This window comes from Lissotriton helveticus, chromosome 6 (genome assembly GCF_964261635.1).
Source record: "Lissotriton helveticus chromosome 6, aLisHel1.1, whole genome shotgun sequence".
Classification (NCBI taxonomy): Eukaryota; Metazoa; Chordata; class Amphibia; order Caudata; family Salamandridae; genus Lissotriton; species Lissotriton helveticus.
Window position 1 is genome coordinate 436,438,040 of NC_136067.1, and position 20,695 is coordinate 436,458,734.

Here is a 20,695-nt window from a genome sequence, read left to right on the forward strand (position 1 = left end):
GGTGCCAGGAAAGTGTCATCCCAGAAATCTCCAGTGTGGTCAGGATTTATGGAAGAGTGTTTACGGAAGAGTAGTCCATATATGAAAAGCAGGGTGATGGGTGCAGAAGTATTGGGATCGACAATAGGCAAGTAAAAGTGAGTGTTGACAACATGAAAAACAACAGTTTTACTAGATTATTTTAAATTTCCTGTATCTACAAATCCTGTAAGGACTACTCCACTTCTGCTCTTATGCCTCTCACAACAGACCTGTCTAATGTTCTTATATCTGTATTTGACAAATTAAAGTCTAATATATGTATGTATTTTTCCTTAAACAGTTAGGCCCACTTTTGTGATTCAGCCACAAAACACTGAGGTACTGGTAGGAGAAAGCATCACTTTGGAATGTAGTGCTACTGGCCAGCCTCAACCACGCATCACATGGACAAGAGGTGACCGGACTCCATTGTCAAATGATCCTCGCATCACTATAACTCCATTTGGAGGTCTCTATATTCAAGATGTGAACCAGGCTGATGGTGGCGAGTATACTTGCTTTGCAACTAACAGCGTTGATACTGTTCATTCAACTGCTTACATCATTGTGCAAGGTGGGTGACCAAAGCATGAAATGTTCTTCATTGTTGATTTGTGTATATGTTGGTTCTAAGTGGTATGATTTATGCTTGAAAACCTTTAATTCTACTGTGCATCAGTAAGCAGTGTTTGGGTGTATGAGATGTAGTCCTAACTCAGTGTACTAGTGTTACTATTGCTGTACAAAAGACCGTGCCTTAAAGTTGTCCAGAAAAGTCTCATCATGAAAGGGTCAAGAAAGGTACAATGCATTGTATAACCAAAAGCAAAGTATACCAAATACTGTTACAATCACATTAACATAGGTCCTATAAGCAACACACAATTCTAATACAAGGAAAAGCACTCGATTGGATCACCTCGTTCCTTACCGGAAGAACTCAGAGAGTCCGCCTCCCACCGTTCAAGTCAGAAGCCACTGAAGTTATCTGCAGCGTACCACAAGGATCTTCACTCAGCCCCACCCTCTTCAACGTATATATGAGCCCCCTTGCGACCATCGCACGCCAACATAACCTCAATATCATCTTTTACGCTGATGACACTCAACTGATCCTCTCACTCACCAAAGACCCTAACACCGCCAAAACCAACCTACATGAAGGAATGAAAGAAGTAGCAGAGTGGATGAAGCACAGCCGTCTAAAACTGAATTCAGACAAAACAGAAGTCCTTATCTTAGGCACCTCCCCCTCCGCCTGGGACGACTCCTGGTGGCCAGCGGCCCTTGGAAAAGCACCCATCCCAACAGACCACGCACGGAACCTGGGCGTCATCCTGGACTCCTCACTCTCGATGACCAGACAAGTCAACGCCGTCTCATCATCTTGCTTCAACATTCTTCCCATGCTCAAAAAACATTCCGCTGGATCCCCACCGAAACCAGAAAAACGGTCACCCATGCACTGATTACAAGCCGCCTGGACTACGGAAACACACTATACGCCGGTACCACCGCAAAACTCCAGAAAAAACTACAACGCATCCAGAACGCATCTGCGAGACTCATACTAGACATCCCGCGTAAAGACCACATCTCTGGTCACCTGAAAAACCTCCACTGGCTCCCTGTCAATAAGAGAATAACATTCCGCCTCCTCACCCACGCTCACAAAGCACTTTACGAACTTGGACCCGAATGCCTCAACGCGCGACTCTCCTTCTACACCCCCTCCCGCCAGCTACGCTCTTCCAACCAAGCCCTTGCTGCTGTTCCTCGCATCAACAAATCCACCATGGGAGGAAGATCCTTCTCCTACCTGGCAGCTAAAACCTGGAATTCACTCCCCACTCACCTTCGCCTCACTCAAAACCACCTATCATTCAGAAAGCAACTTAAAACCTGGATATTCGACAAGTAATTCCCCACCATTCTTCAAGCGCCTTGAGACCCTCTGGGTATGTAGCGCGCTATATAAATCACATGACTTGACTTGACTTGACTAATGAACATTGACCATTAAATGAGTGAGGATGACAGCGAGTTGAGCGCCTCGCCTAGATGATGGCTCTGAGTTGTAGCTACTTCGATCTAAAATATGCCTATTTAGGACAAGCTTCATCAAAGCCATTTGGTCTCCGCTTTGAGATCTATTTACTTTGCCAATAGTTCTAAGCATGCTGTACATCAGCCCCAAGTTTTGTACAGCTCAGGTAAAAAAAAGAAAAATAAAAGCCTACAGCGCAACGATCCGCATAGCTTTGTAGGCGCATGCACTAATCATAAGTCTGTTAACAAAATGACAAGAGTCCTTTTGTGTCACTTTTTGTTTGTCAATTCAAGTTGGAACAGTAAGCAAAAATATTTTTTTTTAGTGTTGGTGGCATAAACAATATGGAGGAAGGTATGCAGAATCACAGAGGGCTGGAGAAACAGCACAATGGCATGGGGGTAAAGCAACACACAGGGTAAGGGGAAGGAACATAGAGGGCTTGGGTAGTGGTAGCAAATGAAGAGAGAGCAATGTCAGGGGTAAATAGATGAGAGCGAGTGCAATATAGAGCTCTGGGAAAAGCAGCGCAGGGAAGATATCCACACAGGGCACCACGGAGGAGGGTGGTGAGAAGCACATGAGCAGCGAAAGAGCAACACAAGCGAATGTGGCAGAGGGTTAGAAGTACACCAGGTAAATAAATAAATATATATACATACATATATATACACACTCGCTCACACACACACTCACACTCTCTCACACACTCACACACACCCACACTCTCTCACACACACACACACACACACACACACACTCTCTCTCACACTCACACACACACACACTCTCACACACACACACACACACGCACTCACACACACACACACACACACTCTCTCACACACACACACTCTCACACACACACTCTCTCTCTCTCACACACACACACACACACACTCTCTCACACACACACACACACGCACTCTCTCTCACACACACACACACACACACTCTCTCTCTCTCACACACACACACACACTCTCTCACACACAGACACACACACTCTCTCACACACAGACACACACACTCTCTCTCTCACACACACACACACACACTCTCACACACCCACACACACTCTCACACACACACACACACTTAGCTGAGAACGGCCTCCATGATGTATGGCACCTTCGTCATGCAAATATGCGCGACTACACCTACTATTCGGCAGCAAACGAAACCTACCCAAGATTAGACATGCTTTTGGTTTCTAATGCACTCCTCCCTAGAGTACAAGATGCTTCTATTGCTGTGCGCTCCCTATCGGACAATGCCCATGACTCCCTTCCCTGCACCCCAAGGGGTTTGGATATGCCCCTGCTCGATGGTCGTTGCACATGGATCTTCTGCACTCCCCTGCCGTCGTGAAGGAGGTGCATGTCAAGATTACGGACTACCTAACACTTAATGATAATGTAATGACCTCCTTGGCGTTGGTATGGGACGCACTCAAAGCAGTCATACGCGGGGAGTTGATGGCCATCTCATCTTCCGAGGCAAGCAGGTGGAAAGAGGTTCGCTCAGCTCTTGAACAGGAGGTGGCAGAATTGGAAGCAATACATAAGCGTACCGGGACCCATCGGGTCCGACGCGAGATGGAAATGACTGGAGGAGGTCATCTCCGCCATTGCTAAGCTGAAGCTAGATAAATCACCTGCACCCGACGGCTACCCGACCCTTTTTTATAAAACATTCTGTCAGGAGCTGGCCCCTTCCTCTCTTGTCTGTTTAACTCCTTCCAAGATAGTGGGGCGATGACGGACTCGATGGGAGAGGCAGCGATCTCTGTGCTCCTTAAACCTAATGAGGATCCAAGCCACTGCGGCTCGTACCGCCCAATCTCGCTACTCAACTTAGACGCAAAATTGTTAACGGGCATCCTCTGCCCGGCTGAATCCTCTCATGGCTGCCTTATCGATCCTGACCAGGCAGGATTCATCCCCACTCAGCAGGGAAGCGATAATACCAAGTGCCTCCTACATCTCATTGATAGTGTCCACCGCTCTAAGGTCGACGCGGGGAAGGCGTTTGACAGTGTGTGCCGGTCATACCTGTTTGACGTCCTCCAAAGTTTCGGGTTTGGTCCTCGTCTTCTCGCTTGGATACAGTACATACATCGGGCTCCTCTGGAGTTTGTACGAGTCAATGGGTCTCCTCGGCTCCCTTTCAAATTTCAAGAGGCATTAGGCAGGGGTGCCCCCTTTCGCCCCTTTTATTTGCCCCGTACATGGAACCCCTAGCACAGAAAATTCTGGACCAACCGGGCATTCAAGGTCTCAAATTCGGGGGTGACCATCATAAAGTCGGCCTGTATGCCGATGATATTATCCTCTCCCTCGTGCAGCCACTTACCTCCCTTCCCGCATTGTTAGACGAACTTAAAGCTTGTGACCGCATTTCGGGCTTTAAAGTAAACCTTAACAAGTCTCAGGTCCTTAACCTGTCCCTACCACAACTACAGGTGGAGGCCCTCCAACGGTCTCTCCCCTTGCAATGGTCACGCGACCCAGTCCCCTACCTGGTTATCCTCCTGACCCCCTCGATCCCACGCACGCTGGATGTGAACTATGCGGCTCTAGTGGCGCAGACACGGAGAGAGCTCTGCATGGATGGGCAGAATTCACGCTATCGTGGATTGGGCGCATTACGGCGGTAAAGATGATGCTACTGCCTCGCATCTTGTATGTATTCCAGACCATCCCGATAACTCCGCCACAGGGTATCATGCAGTCCCTACAGCTGGCTTTAAAATATTTCATCTGGGGTAACAAGAAAGAGCGCCTTTCGATGGCACATTCAAGGGATGATGGTGGGGTGAGACTACCACTCCTTCATAGATATTTGCAGGCTGCACATCTGCGTTATGTGCTGGGAAGGAACAGACAGATGTCAGAAAAGCACTGGACCTTCATGAACCAAGCAGTGGCAGGTGCAAATGTCTGGCGAGAAATGTGGCTTTCCCGCTGCCTTCGCTCTTGGGGCCTCTATTCGTCCCCGGTTACGGCAGCCACCATGAAGGTTTGGAATATGATAGCACTCGCAAAAGGCCTTGCTACTTTTCCCTTCCTGTTGACGCCTCTCATGGATAACCCAGACTCCCCGGCCCCCCCACATGCGCGAGGTCTGCTGTCGCCCAGAGATGGAGAGAGGCGGGCTGCAAGCGCCAGGGCCACCTTTTCAATCTCAAGGGCATCATTCCATTTAGCTGAATAGTGTCATTTAAAGTTGCGACCTACTGGTATCTTACACCTGCTAGGATCCACCAAAGGAACAGAAATCACACCGAAGAATGCTGGCGTGGCTGTGGGATGTCAGGCTCCCTTGCGCACCTTTTATGGCATTGCCCGAAGCTAGAGCAATTCTTGGAATTGGTGCTCAATGATATTGACGCTGCCTTTGACACCGAAGTACCCCGCTTCCCTGCCTACACACTTTTAGGGCTGTCAAACCCCATAACCTTCCCTTTTCTGTCGCTGCACGGTAGGCAAATAGCATTGCCTCTCCTTGCAGCACGTCAGACGATCCTACTGCACTGTGGCACTCACACGGTCCCTGATCATTCAGCTTGGCTCCACAGGCTCTGGATGACTTTAGCTATTGAACGGCTCTCACTAATTCAAACTCGGAAAGGTGAGAAATATGCCGAACTTTGGGCTCCATTTATTACATTGTTATCGAAAGATCTCTGTGAGGTCACCTGCCCCAAACTTCTGCAAGTCTTGCAGTGAATCCCTCCTTCAGCGACCAGCGCAGACACCTAAACAGCGGGAGTGAGAGCGGCTGGGTTAGTGGAATACGGTTTCTCTATTGCTCTAGACCGTAAGATACGGAGACCTCCCCTCTTTTTTCCTTTGGTTTTCTGCTTTGAGGGGTGGGTGGGAGGGCGGGGATTCTCTTTTTCTCTTCATTGGTGTCACCTTCGTGGGCTGACTATTGTTCTGGGCCACACAGACTCACTGACGATACAGGCAGCTTGGACTAATTATTTGCTTATATTTGATGTCTGCCTCCTGGTTGAGGGCCCCTGTTATAGCGCCTACTGTAAAACCTTGCAAGCACTGTTTGTAGCCGCAGGCCCATGTGGTTGTAGGTTGTGTACAACTAATGAGTCCCCTTTCAAATGTCTAATAAAATAGATTTGTTCCATAAAGATTTGTGATAAACAGGCCCATGAAAAAGGAAAGCCCTCAAAATACTTGTGTGTGGAGAGGACTCTTGTTACCCTGACAGGATGACCCATCTGGGAAGCACCCAGGAACTTAACTATCTTCAAAGAGACCTGCCCTTTCACAGGCAGATGTAGCTCACACTTGTGCCTGCCCCCTCTATTGTCCTGCTAACCAGCCAGACACCATGCCCAGTGAGAGAGGAGCTGCACCCAGTACCTGTGTTAGGTAACCACAGGGGAGGCCTTTCTCTTTTCCTTGACCACAAATCTAGGGAAACGAAAGGTTCTGCTATTTTGGTTTAGGTAGTGAGGGACACTGTATGATTGTTTGCAATAGGGCCCATAGGAACTGCTACAAAAGTGGAAACGTTAGCCCTATTGCTCAGGGAGGGGGCCAGGCATAGCCCTCCCCCACAGGCTGGTGCCAGGCATAAAAGTGGCACCATCTTTAGAATACTTCTAGACCTGTGGTAGGCAGGTGTAAGCACCTGCTTTTGTGACCTGTGAGGAGAACCCAAAGGGCTGGACCTGCTCCCACTTGGACCCAGGACTGGGAAGCAGACTCCAAGGGTCAGTTAATTGGCCTCATATGTTGAGCTACAGGGACACGAAAGCTGCAAGAAGTCCACTTTCTTAAAGAGAGCTCAGCTTACCATTTACACCTGGACCTTCCCTGGACCCAGCTGGTGGCTTCTGTCCAGGAAATCCTGACCCTGAAGCGCTGTTCGTGAGATCCTGGAACACTAGGCTGTACTCTTCCCGCCTAACCCTAAAACCTGGGACTCAAAAACATTTTCAAGGATTTTTGCCTGGCGAAGCTACAGAACACCGGGACCAACTTGCCAAGCCAATCTGCTAAGCCGTGGAACTGACTTTGTCACTAATCCAGCTATGTTCTTCTGTGCAAAACACACAATGTGATGGACGGAATGTTGCACATTGGCAAAACATTCACCCCCAGTCACAGATCTGGGTTTAATCCATCGTTATTTTGCTCACCACGCCACCCCAGTTCAGACATGGCCATATGCAAATCAGTCTTGACCCTGTGCCTCATGGGAACAGTCCAGCCCAAACTGCCAAGCCATGTCTTCTCTGGACCGGAATCAAGCATCCTAGGACCGGTTTCTGGCTATCAGCCGTCATCAGCCAGAATAGCTTGACTCCAGTGGCGTAGTGAGCACGGGACCCACGTCTGGGCATACCCTTCCCACATAGGGCGAACAGCAAAACACACAATGTGATGGATGGAATGTTGCACATTGGCAAAACATTCACCCCCGTCACAGATCTGGGTTTAATCCAATCCTTCTGTGCAGCAGCAAATCCGATTCAGTGGGCATGATGCTGACCAGCATGCAACAGTGTCGACCCCTTTCCCTCTACAGTCTGCAGCATCACTTCACTGAAGGAATCTGACTTCTGGGAAAGAGACTAAAGTCCGAAGGTACAAATCATCACTGGACGTGGCACTGAGTAGCATTCGACTGACGTTAATGGCTTCCTGTGAATGAACCCCAGGCTTGGAGTTTTTCCCGCCTTCATCGACTGTTTTGTCAAGACCTTGTCCTTTGCCAAGTAGTCGTTAATGACCCTGTCATTGGATCCAGTGACAGGGCAGGCCCCTTTGAAGATAATTAAGTTCCTATCCACGCCCAAGATAGTCATTCTGTCAGAGTCATCTCCCCACATATGAACCTTTTGTCTCCGCTCTAAGAGCCAAATCTCACCTAATCAAGGAACAATTCCACTCCTTGGTGGCAGTTGGAAGCTCATACAATGCACTTCTAGAGGTTTTACAGGCTTAAGGTACCTTTTGTAAAACATTTTTTACAAATCTGACTTAGTTTTTTAAATATTTTAAAACATTTCTAAAGTAACTTTTCTTTCTGGTTCCAACGTAGAAATAACTTTATTAACTTTCATTAAGTATCCCAATGTTTCCTATGGAACAGCTAACCCTGCTACAGTGGAAAGAAATGTTTACCATTACATTTGACACATTCTGCCTTGCTTCCAGCCTTCTGGGCATTTAAGGCCTACTCAGGGGTGACTTATTAATATTAAAAAAGGTTTTTGGCATGTCAAAAGAGGTTATTTTGTCAGGTTGAATTTGCAGCTTGAACCTGCACAGCCAAGTTACTGGTGACAGGCCTGCAGTCATGTTCTGCATTTTCACTTTAGTGGGTGCACAACATGTACTGCAGTCCACTTCTGACATTTAACTTATAGGGCCTGGGTACACATTTTACCAAATGCTGGTGACTTATATGTAAATTAAATGTGCCAATCAGGAGTATATCCAATTTAGACATGTTTTTAGAGGTCATAGCAAATCCACTGGACCAACATCAGTCCCAAAAAATAAAGGTGAGTGTGCCAAAAAGAGGCATTTCCTTACAAGAGTCAATAGAAAGTACTGTTTGCGTGTGACCGGACCCTAGGTTCAGTTTCAGGCCTACGGCGAGGATACACAGGTGTGATATACTAAGAAGGTTTGTCCCCAGTCAATGTTTCTACCTTCTTATTTAGATTCTGAAATGGGAGTCAAAATCCTCCAGCGAGTGCAGGCTGTACTCCTCTCGTAGCTGGATAGCCACTGAACGAGGTCCCAGTGAGGCCCTTGGTTTTGGTGGGAGGAGCTCAGAGTAGGAGAAATTCAAATTCTGTATCCAGGATGTCCTCTCATTGGCTGGATACTTTTAGCCTGGTCAAGATTTCTACCTTCAGACTTGGGGACTGATTTAAATTTCGGCAGATGGGTTACTCCAATGCCGTGGTGATGGATATCCCATCCGCCCAAATATAAATCCCATAATATCGTATGGGATTTATATTTTGGTGGACGGGATATCCGGTACCTTTGTGATGTAGTAACCCGTCTGCCAAAATCTAGATGAGGCTCTTACTCTTTTTTTTGGAGCTCAGATTCTGTTTCCAGGAAATTTACACTGAAGTTAGATGGGCTTGCTGAAATGGATTTTCAGGGGGCAAAAAGCTGAGCAGAACCACCCTGGTTTACCTGCTCAGCTGGGTTGCAACTTGGATGAGGTGACTGGGGTAGGTAGTCCTAGTCCTCCAGAAGTCTAGAAGGCCAAAGTTTTCTAAGTCCAACTTTTTCAGACATTTCTGAGTGTGTTTCTGGATACCACTAAGGCTCCAAGGACCTCAGGGACAGCACTTGGAGATCAGGGCTCACTTAAGAAAAGGCAGTCCTCTACTGTTGCAGCTGGTCACTGCAGGAAAAAAAGCCTCTTACAGCGTTTGTGGTCCCTTAAGCCTTGGAAGAGGTCAGCCAACTTACCTGCGGAGTCCAGTTATTTGTCCCATGTACAAGTGGGAGCAGTTCCAGCCCTTCAGTACTTCCCACAGGTCTCAAACAGCAGTAGTCCTTCTGTTATTCCACAGGCCCAGAAAGTGTTCTGAGGAGATGGTGCTGAGGTCCATCTTTGTACGGGCCAGTAGGCAGTGAGTGGGGGGGATTCCTGGACATTCCCTAACCAATGGGGAAAAGGTCTTGGGTCAGCCCTACCCACCTTTGTATCACATCCTGCGTGTTATACAGTAAACAGGCCTAGACTACACTTTTCCAGGGGGAATCCAGGATGTGTGTAAGCCTTCTGTTCTTCGAGGAACTTATGTGCCAGGCAGTGGTGTGTTTAGGGAAATGAGCAATCCCCTACTCCTAAGCTACATACCCTAAACTGTTTCTGGGACCTGCACACCCTCCCACTGGGCTGGTTCCCAACTGACTAACTTGATCTATAAAACAAAAGTTTACCCTTCCTCAGGTCTCCCTTTGCTCTAAACATTGAGTGGGCAGGCTTCATCTTTGTCCCTTTAAAGCTAATGAAGTGCCTCCCTTGCCGCCCTTACTGAGCTGATATTTATCGCGCTCTATCTATAACCAGGCCATTCTTTCACCAGGCCTAAACACCTCATTAAGGTAATGCATTGGTAGGGCTACTGCTGTCTTGCTAATGCAAATTAGCTTTCATAAGCTTCAGGCAGAGAAAAGATAACTTTATAAAAGTTACTTTTCCTGACATATATTGGTCCCCAACAGGCAGCCCCATCCCCAGGTCTCCCTTCACACTAAACTATGAGTGGACAGGCTTTACCTCTGTCCCTTTTAAACTAATGAAGTTCCTGAACCACCCCACCAGCCCTTCCTGAGCTGAGATGTATCACACTGAACACCCCCAGCCCATCTTGTCACCAGGCCTAAACCATGGTATTTGCTCTTGGAGCAATTTGTAATCCTAAATAGGGGCTTAAAGTAGCATGGCTGCTGTTGTCAGCCTAATTAATGCAAATTAGCCTCCAGAAACTTCAGGCAGGAAAAAGATAACTTTTAAAAGTTACTTTTCCAAAACATTGATTATAAATCTACTGTCCTTTTTATATTGGATTTAAAAAAAATGTTTAAATGTTCAACGCTCCGTACAAATGATCGACCCAGACGAACAATGTTAGAGAAATGGTATGGCCCAGATCTAATGGTTCTCAAAAGAAAATGCACCGCATTGGAACATAAATGGAGGCTAAGCAAAACTCTGGAGGACAGACTTGCTTATAAAAGGGAGCTGAAAATGTATAATATAGCTATAAGGAAAGCAAAAAAAGATTATTTCTCGCAAAGAATACTGGACAATAGAAACTCCTCCAAAGAGCTCTTTAAAATAGTGAAAGAGCTCTGTTCCCCCCCTAGCCTTACTTCAAATTTGACCCTCTCACAGGAGAATTGCACTAAAATAAGCGATTTCTTTTGTGAAAAAATTGATAAAATCTATACTTCATTCTCAAATAATAACCAGGAACAGGCGGAATAATACTCAGACTCTACTTTGTCGGTTAGCTGCTCTACTTTTGGCCCTTTTTCCGAAGAAGTTAGCAAGGTCATGCTGGAAACTAAATCAGGATCCCCATTGGACTTATGTCCACATCATATTTTTGCACAACTCACTCCCATAATCTGTCCAGCAGTGACGCAAGTACTTAACCTGTCTCTGGATCGAGCTGAATTTCCAAAAGTTTGGAAAAATGCAGTAGTCATTCCACTATTAAAAAAAGCCGGGGCTGATATAAATAACCCGGCCAATTATCGCCCCATCTCACAGCTTCCATATCTATCAAAAGTCCTAGAAAAATTGGTTAATAAACAGCTGTAAAATTTTTGGGGAAACAAATAATCTGCTGGATGTTTCCCAGACGGACTTCAGAGCCAACAATAGCACTTAGACAACGCTCCTGGCTGTGCTGGACGATATCAGAACTCAGACTGATCAGGGAAAAACGGTTGCCCTGATATTACTAGATTTATCAGCGGCGTTTGATACCGTATCCCACAACCTTTTACTAAAAATGCTGGCCGCAAAAGGTATACAAGCCAAAGCCTTGAATTGGCTGGAATCTTTCCTATCAGACAGATTACAATCTGTTTGTTTAGGTAAATTCACCTCTACCCCCGGAAGATCAAATATGGGGTACCACAGGGGGCATAATTAAGCCCGATATTATTTAATGTTTACGTATCCTCCCTTGCATCTATCGGTAAAAAGTGGGGTATCAATATCTGCTCATATGCAGATGATACACAACTGATGGTCACCCTTAATGGCGAAGAGGACGCCAAAAACAGGCTGCTTAACTGTCTTTCAGAGTTATCCAACTGGATGCACAGTCACTATTTGAAATTAAACGCCGATAAATCAGAAATCATCCTGTTCGGCGGATCCCAACAGCTCTGGGATAACACCTGGTGGCCTAATACTCTTGGCACACCGCCCAATCCAACCCTGACTGCAAGAAATCTGGGAGTTCATATTGACAACACTCTGTCTATGAAACATCATGTCACCACAATTTGTGGCAAGGGTTTTGCAATATTAACCCCTTCAGTGCTAATGACAAGGGTAACTCGTCATGGAGTTTCCATTGATTTCAATGGAAAGTCAATGGGAAGAGGTGGATGTACCTTAGCATCCAAGTGGTTAAAAATGCTAAGACGAGTTTTCCCATGGATTCCCATTTAATGTAGACAGATACTAGTCCAGTCATTACTGATAAGTAGGCTGGACTGTGGGAACTCATTGTTTGTCGGCATGACAGACTATTTATTTACGAAATTACAACTTGTCCAGAATGCGGCAGCAAAAGCAGTTTGCAACAAGAAAAAATATGACTCCGCTAAGAGCTGTTTGAGAACTTTACATTGGCTCCCTATGAGGCAAAGAGCATCTTTTAAAATGCTATGTATCACTCATAAAACCCTGCATAAAACGGGTCCCAGTATTCTAAAAAACAGAATCAAGTTTTATGCACCGACCCGGAACCTTCGCTCACAATTTATAGCAAAAGCAGCTACTACACGAGTAAAGAGAGCCTGAATGGGCGGGCGTGCTTTTTCACACTTAGCCGCTAATATCTGGAATGATCTGCCAATAGATTTAACGCTCACGGAGTGCTACCTTACCTTTAGGAAAAATTAAAAACTGTATTGTTTCCTGAAATAGAATAAACTCCAGCCTTGGGTAATCGCTCACAGCATACTGTTACAATCATAGCGCCGTGATATCCTGCCAGGATGAATGTTGCACTTTAGAAGTACGATTAACAATAACAATAACAATTAAAACATTTCTCTACCTTGTTCCAAATCAGAGTTAGCAACATTAATATATTTATCTGGACTGTAGCTGTCCTCTAAGGGCAGACAGAGCTGTTCACAGAGAAAATGGCGTTTGGGGGCTTGATCTGCAATATTCAATTTCTACTTGTCTGACTTTTAAATACCATGCATCCTGCCTTGTAGGCTGCAAGGCCTATCCCCTATAAAAAGGGTTATTTTGACAGGTGTAGCTGCAGGTTTAAAATACAGTCAGACTGCTTGAATCCATGTTTTCTTTTATTACACTAGTGGATGGCACAATAAGTGCTGCTGTCCACCGTTGAAATCTCGCATTCCACGCCATGGGTGTAGTTTTGACACCATACACTGTTGTCATTTGGGAGAGCTAGATGTGCCAACCAGTTTTTACAAGTTATTTATTTCTTTTTTTTTCTTTTTATTAAACGGCAAGATAAACAACATTTATGATCACAATTCGATGGAATTAATCAATTTTCACTTTGAGTTACATATATAGTGCTACTGTACAATATAATGCGATAAAAATCTGAAAGAAACAGGTTAATGTTAGATTCCTTACCTTAGAATATCCCCAGGCGTCAGACTGGATCCGGAAAGTTTTGCGCAGCAGTACCCCTGCGCGTCGGTAGGCGTCGTCTGCGGCTCCGCGTCCGTAGTCGGCGTCATTGGTGCCGGAATGACGTCATCGGAGTACTTAGACGCCGCCCTTGCACCCTGACGTCTTTGGGTTTTTTTTTCCCGCGCCAGCAAGCGCAGATCCGGAAAAAGCAGTACTCCTCAGTCACTTTTTGAATAACTTTTTCAATCCTTTTTGATCCTGTTTCGAGTCGTAATACTATCTGTGCCAGAAGGGATGCCCGGGTTCAAGCCCTGTGCCAATTGCAACCGATTGATGTTGGTTACCGACCCCCATCGCCGGTGCCTGTATTGCCTTGGGGCCGACCATGACGACAAGTCGTGCCCCGACTGCCGGGCCTTGATGTCGAAGGCTAGGCAGGAGCGATCCCGTAAGCGCCTCGAGCTCTGGCAGTCGGCCCCGTGCCGTTCACGGTCCAGGTCGAGGAGGAGGTAGAAGGACCGGTCGCGGGGCCACAGTCAGCGCAGCTCGGCGAGTCGAAACCATTCGTCGGGCTCCAAGTTCTCAGGTAAGAGGCACAAGAAGTCAAAGAGATGACATCGCTCTTCTGACTCCCCCCGACGCTCACGCGATGCGGCCGGGGGTTCAGATGTCACAGCCCATGCGGCTCCACCGAAGCCACAGGCGCCGCTGCCAGCCCCATACCCGCCGGTCCCTGGGCTGAATACGACGCCGGAGGAGATGGAAGCCTTTCTCATGGCCATGAGGTTGCTCTCTGCTCCGTCGAGTCCCCTTGTGGCGCCTTCGGGCCCCGCGGCGCCGACTGGGAGCCCAAGCTGGCCGGGGGCCTCGGCGCCGTCAGCGACTTCGGTCCCGACGCCGCAGGGCCCCTCCGGGTCGCCGCTGGTCGACCTTACGACCCCTCTGCTGGCGCCGACCTCCAGGGTGTCACGCCCGGACGACGTTGTCCCCGGTCTCTCCCTCGGTCCGGATCCGGAGTCAGACCAGCGTCGCTCGACGCTGCATTTACGCTGAGAGAAGAGCAGTTCTTTTATGATCCGGCCCCATCCTTTGCACCTGACTATCAGAAGATGGGAGACGAGGAGGATTGGGAGGGGTCTGAGGACCCTCTGGCATGGGAGTGCCAGACGTATCAGGACTGGGCAGTGGATCTACGGGAGGCCAGTGGTTTGGACACTTCGCCCGACACTGGCTTTGTCTCCCCTACTACCATGGCTACAGAGGAGGTGGCTGCTTACAGCGTGGTGCTGACGAGGGCGGCCAAGGCCTTGGGTCTTGAGCTTCCCGTCGCAGCCTTGAGGACTAACCTCCTCACGAGGTCCTTAAACCGCAGGCAAGCTCTTCGGAGCCTCTACTGCCGTTTAATGAGGCCCTTTCTGACGTTCTGTTTGGGCACTTGGTCCAGGCCCGCTATTGGTCCACCTGTAAATTGGAACGAGCCCAGGCGCCACCGCCCGACCCCGGGTGACCCTAGCTTCCTGTCTACCCACCCCACCCCCGAGCGCCTGGTTATCCAGGCCTCTAACTCCCAAACTGCATTCCCGACTGCTCCACCTGATCAGGAATCCAAAAGGTATGAGCAGTTCGGTAAGAAGCTGTTCTCCTCACTTAGTTTGGGGTTATGGTCGGTCAACACCGCTTGCCTTTTGGGCCGTTATACCCACTCTGTTGGTCACGGTCGCGGACGTGCTGCCAGCTTGCCCGGAGGAGGCCCGGGTCAAACTCACTCAAGCCCTTGTGGAAGGGCAGAATGCAGCATGGTACTCTATCAGATATGGGCTGGATACCACGGACTCGCTGGGCGGGGAGATTTCCACGACGGTGGCGGTTCGCCACCACGCCTGGCTGAGGTCCGCCAACTTTTCAGCTGATGTCCAGAATTCCCTCATGGACATACTGTTTGATGGCCGTCGCCTCTTTGGCGACAAGGCAGACAGTGCGCTTGAGCGTTTCAAGGACTTCAGGGCTACGGCCAAGTCCTTGAGGCTGTCGAGCCAGCTCCAGCAAACTTCTGCCTTTCGCTCCTTTCGTGGCCAAGGAAGGGGCGCCCCCTCACGTCCTGCCAGCCACGGGCCGCAGTCTAACATCCAGCGCGCCGGCGGATGTACTAACCGCCGTGGCGGCGCCAGGGGACAGCGGCGAGGCCAGTCTACATCCACCCCCGCAGCATCCGCCCCAAAGCCTTCCTAGTCCGAGCCTTCAGGCCCATTCGACGCCAGTGGGGGGCAGGGTTCGCCATCACCTCCTCCACTGGCACTCCATCACTTCGGACAGGTGGGTGCTGCAAATCGTCCGAAGGGTCTACTTCCTCCCCTTAGAGGCGACCCCTCCAGCCATGCCACCGCAGTACCACCGCGTGTCGGGGGATCACTTGCAACTTCTGCCAGAGGAAGTTACGGCCCTCTTGGGCAAGGGGGCCATCGAGCGCGTTCCTGGGCCAGAAGTAGGGTGTGGTTGTTACTCCCACTACTTTCTGGTTCCCAAGAAGGGCAAAGGGGGCCTACGCCCTATCTTGGACCTGCAGAACGTTAACGGTTTCCTCCGGAAGGAGAGGTTCAAGATGCTGACTCGGGCTCAGGTCTTAGCTGCCCTAGACCCAGAAGACTGGATGGTAGCGTTGAACTTGCAGGACGCATATTTTCACATCCCCGTCCTGCCGGCCCACCGGCGTTACCTGCGGTTCATGGTAGGCCGCGAGCACTTCCAGTTTACCGTGCTCCCCTTCGGCCTTACCAGCGCCCCTCGGGTGTCGAAAGTGATGGCGGTGGTCGCAGCTCATCTGCGCAGATTAGGGGTGTCAGTCTTCCCCTATCTCGACGACTGGTTGTTGAAGGCGGGCTCGCCCCAGACAGTCGTCAGCCACCTCCAGACTACGGCGACCTCCTGCACCTGCTGGGGTTCTCCATCAATGTACCTAAGTCACACCTGTGTCCCTCTCACAAACTCCTCTTCATCGGAGCGGTTCTGGACTTGGCGCAGTTTCGGGTTTATCCTCCCGAGCAGCGGATTCGGGATACTTATGCTTCGAGTCCGATCTTTCTGCCTTTATCCCGGGTCTCGGTCAGGTTTACACTGCGGCTTCTGGGGCTGATGGCCTCCTGCATCCTTCTGGTGCATCACGCCAGGTGGCGGATGCGGGCTCTGCAGTGGGACCTGAAGTTTCAGTGGGTCCAGCATCAGGGCACCTGTCCGACCACGTCCTGATCTCGGAGGGCACTGCGAGACAGTTGCAGTGGTGGCTCACGGACCAGGACTGGGTCAGCGGCAGATCCCTCTCCCTACCGGAGCACGCAGTAGTGACGGATGCGTCTCTCCTGGGCTGGGGGGGGCCACATGGGAGAGGCGGAGATCAGAGGCCTCTGGTCTCCGGCGGAGTCCCGGCTCCATATCAACGTTCTGGAGCTGCGGGCGATCCGGCTTGCACTGAAGGCATTCCTTCCCTCTGTCCAGGGAAGTGTAGTGCAGGTGTTCACGGACAACACCACCGCCATGTGGTACTGCAAAAAACAGGGCGGGGTGGGGTCGTGGACCCTTTGCCAGGAGGCTCTGCGCCTCTGGCAATGGCTGGAACACCAGGGCATCACCCTGGTGGTTCAACACCTGGCAGGTTCCCTGAACGCCAGGGCGGACGAACTCAGCCGCCAGTGAATGACGGATCACAAATGGCGTCTGAACTCGGACGTGGCGCGAGGCCCCTTTCAGCAGAGGGGAGAGCCTTGGTTAGATCTATTCGCCACCAAAGAGAACGCGCAATGTCATCAGTTCTGCGCGTTGGAATTTCCAAGGCGGAACTCGCTCGGAGACGCTTTTCGGCGCCAGTGAGCTGCGGTCTGTTGTACCCCTTTCCGCCTATAGCACTTCTGCCCAGAGTGCTGAAGATCAGGCGTGGCCGGGCCCAAGTCATCCTTGTGGCTCTGGACTGGGCATGAAGATACTGGTATCCCGAGCTACTCAGCATGTCATTCGATCCTCCGATTCGTCTGCCTCTTCAGGAGGACCTTCTGTTGCAGCAGCAGGGGACGGTCCTCCACCCGAACCTGTCCACCCTCCACCTCCATGCGTGGAGATTGAGCGGCGGCAGTTGAGTCCATTTGACTTGCCTCCTGAAGTCTGTGATGTGATTCTGTCAGCCAGGCGTCCCTCCACAAAATCGGTATACGCCTGCAGGTGGAACAAATTTGTGGCATGGTGCACAACAAAGGCTGTGGATAAACTCTCTGCGCCCCTTTCAGAGGTTCTCCTCTTTCTTCTTTCTCTTGCCCAGCAGGGCTCTGCTCTGGGCACAGTCAAAGGCTACCTCTCTGCCATTTCAACCTTCTTAAGGCTTCCTGATCAACCTTCTCTTTTCAAGTCCCCTGTTGTAAATAGATTCTTGAAGGGCATCACCCACATGTTTCCTCCTGTCCCTTTCGTGATGCCTCAGTGGGACTTGAATCTTGTTCTGACTTATCTGATGTGCGCTCCCTTTGAGCCACTGCACAATTGTCCTCTCCGTCTTCTTACTCTTAAGACTGCATTCCTGGTTGCCATCACCTCTGCCAGGAGGGTGAGTGAGCTTCAGCCTCTATCTTCTAAGCCTCCTTTCCTTTCTGTCCATCCGGACAAAGTTGTCTTGAACACGTCCTTCTTTCCTGCCCAAAGTAGTCACAGCCTTCCACATCGGGCATTCCATCACCTTGCCCACCTTCTTTCCGCCTCCGCATCCCTCCGCATTCCTCGAAAGAGGAAGAGAGGCTCCACCGTCTGGACCCAAAACATGCGATCTCATTCTATCTGGACCGCACTCGCCAGTTCTGGGTGGATGACCAGCTCTTTGTTAGTTTCGTTGGTGCTAAGAAGGGGCGGGCGGTGCACAAACGAACCATTTCTCGATGGGTCGTTTTGTGCATAAAGGCTTGTTATTCACTGGCTAAAAAGGAGCCTCCTGTGGGGCTGCATGCCCATTCCACTCCGGCCACGGCGGCTACTACTGCCCTGGGTCGGGGAGTCCCCTTGCAGGACATCTGTCAGGCAGCTACGTGGGCCTCGCTGCACATGTTCGCTAGACACTACTGCCTGGGCAGCCAAGTCCGGAGAGATGGCTTTTTCGGCCGTTCCGTTCTCCAGGACTTTCTGGTGTGATCATTGGTACACAGACCCACCACCGTGGTTGGTATTGCTGGGGTATCTATTCTAAGGTAAGGAATCTAACACTAACCTGTTTCTTTCAGAGGCACAAGTTACTTACCTTCGGTAACGATATATCTGTAAGAAACAGTAGTTAGTGTTCGATTTCTTACCGCCCCACCCATCCTTCCCGTTCTGCGAACCGATATCTAGGGTTAAGGTATTCCCTTTGAGGGCCCTAGTTTCATGGCACAGTGTTGGTTTTTATCATGGCTCTGCGTTTCTGGCGCGGAAAAGCTGTGTATAAGAACCGACGTCCGCATGCGAGGGCGGCGTCTAAGTACTCCGACGTCATCCTGACGCCAATTAAGCCGACGACGGACGCGGAGCCGCAGACGACGCCTACCGACGCGCAGGGGTACTGCTACGCAAAAGTTTCCGGACCCTGTCTGACGCCCTGGGATATTCTAAGGTAAGGAATCTAACACCAACTACTGTTTCTTACAGATGTATCGTTACTGAAGGTAAGTAACTTGTGCGTTAGTATAACATCAGCTATGGCTTGTTGGGATCTTCGAGAGAAGGGACAATTGGTGGGACACGAATATCACCATGATAATCATTCCACTTGTTCCATATAGAAGTCAATTTTTTAGGGCATCCTCTTGCTACATACACAGTTTTTTCCCTTGTCGTACACCAATCCATGTCAGCCTTCCATGCCTCCACTTTGGGCAGTACAACCGCAGCCCACAGCCTGGCCAGATTCCTTTTAGGTTCCATCAAGCCCAATGCGTCCCATATCTTGTCTTTACTATTTAGGTTGGTGGGTTGCCAAACATTCAAAAGACTTCTTTTGGCCTCAAGTTCCACCTCTAGTCCGAGGACCTCCCCAAGACAGTCATGGACTCATTTCCATACAAACCAGCCGAGACCCTGCGATGTAAATTCAATGAAGGATCTTAAGTTTGACTAATCGCAGTCGGGAGGAGATTGCGACCTCTCGTGGGAAGGCCACTGCTTCCTGCCACTTTTCATTGTTGACATCCAGCCCATCTCCCTCCCAGTGCCCCCTGACCACTCTAAGGGGGTCTGGGGCATTCTTAACCAATGTCTTATAGGTCAGGGATACTGCTTTAGTTTGCATATACCCATCGAGCAACCTATCTTCCAACGGTGAGGACTCTGGGGGATATTCTTCCCTTGGTAGCCGTGATGTTAGTGCATGTATCACTTGTAGGTATCTGATATATTCTGTGGTTGCCAGATCATATTCTTGTTGCAGGGTGCCAAATGGGACCACTTCACCCTTCTTCCATAGGTCACCTATCTTTGTAATCCCATTCAAGTGCCACTTGTCAAACCCCTTCATGTTTTTCAGGATGCCCAACTGCTCTGAGTCCCACAGAAGAGTAGCTAGTGTGAGCCTCTGTTCCTACCCCCTGCTACTGTTGAGTGCATGCCATTCCTGTACCGAATGCTCAGTAGGCCCAGTGAGGGGAAATTTATTGGGCTTAGAGTAAAGGGACATGTTCTAGTTACAACCCGGCAATAACCATTTGTCCATCTTATAACCTGGGACGTCCCAATGATGTGCACTGGTTGATGGCAGCCAGGTGGGCCGCCCAGTAATATTTTTTAACATCAGGGAGTGCAATTCCCCCGTCATACCAATTCAGGACTAATTTTGGAAAGGTTATACTGGGCCAACCCTCCAAGAGCAGCTCCCTTTGGAGGCTCCCAACCTCCTTGAAGTATTTCTCCAGGACCGGATCTGGGAAGTTCTGAAGTGCATAGAGAAAGTGTGGCAGTGACATCATTTTGAACAATGCTGCCCTCCCCAGCAATGAAAGTGTGAGAGTTTTCCAATCGGTCAAATCTCACTTCAATCTCTGCAGTGGGAGGAGCAGATTACATTCATAACTAGTGCTGGGGTCTGTTGTGATGAATATTCCCAGATATTGGAAGCCCTCTTTCACCACCTGTATAGGACATCCCCTAGGCAAGGGGATGGCCTGCCACTGAGGACACAGATTAAGGATTTACTCCAGTTAATTGTATAACCGGAATATTTCTCCAAATTCAAAAACATGTTAA

At 49.4% G+C, this 20,695-nt stretch overlaps 1 protein-coding gene across 2 annotated transcripts in view; it reads left to right on the plus strand.

Moving 5' to 3' along the window:
* Positions 1–20,695, plus strand: part of PXDN (peroxidasin) — a 740,799-nt gene that overhangs the window by 403,867 nt on the left and 316,237 nt on the right. For both annotated transcript variants that reach the window (XM_078647879.1, XM_078647880.1), the window contains one exon: positions 323–595. In XM_078647879.1, the coding sequence (XP_078504005.1) occupies positions 323–595 (273 nt within the window). The remainder of the gene's footprint in view (positions 1–322; positions 596–20,695) is intronic.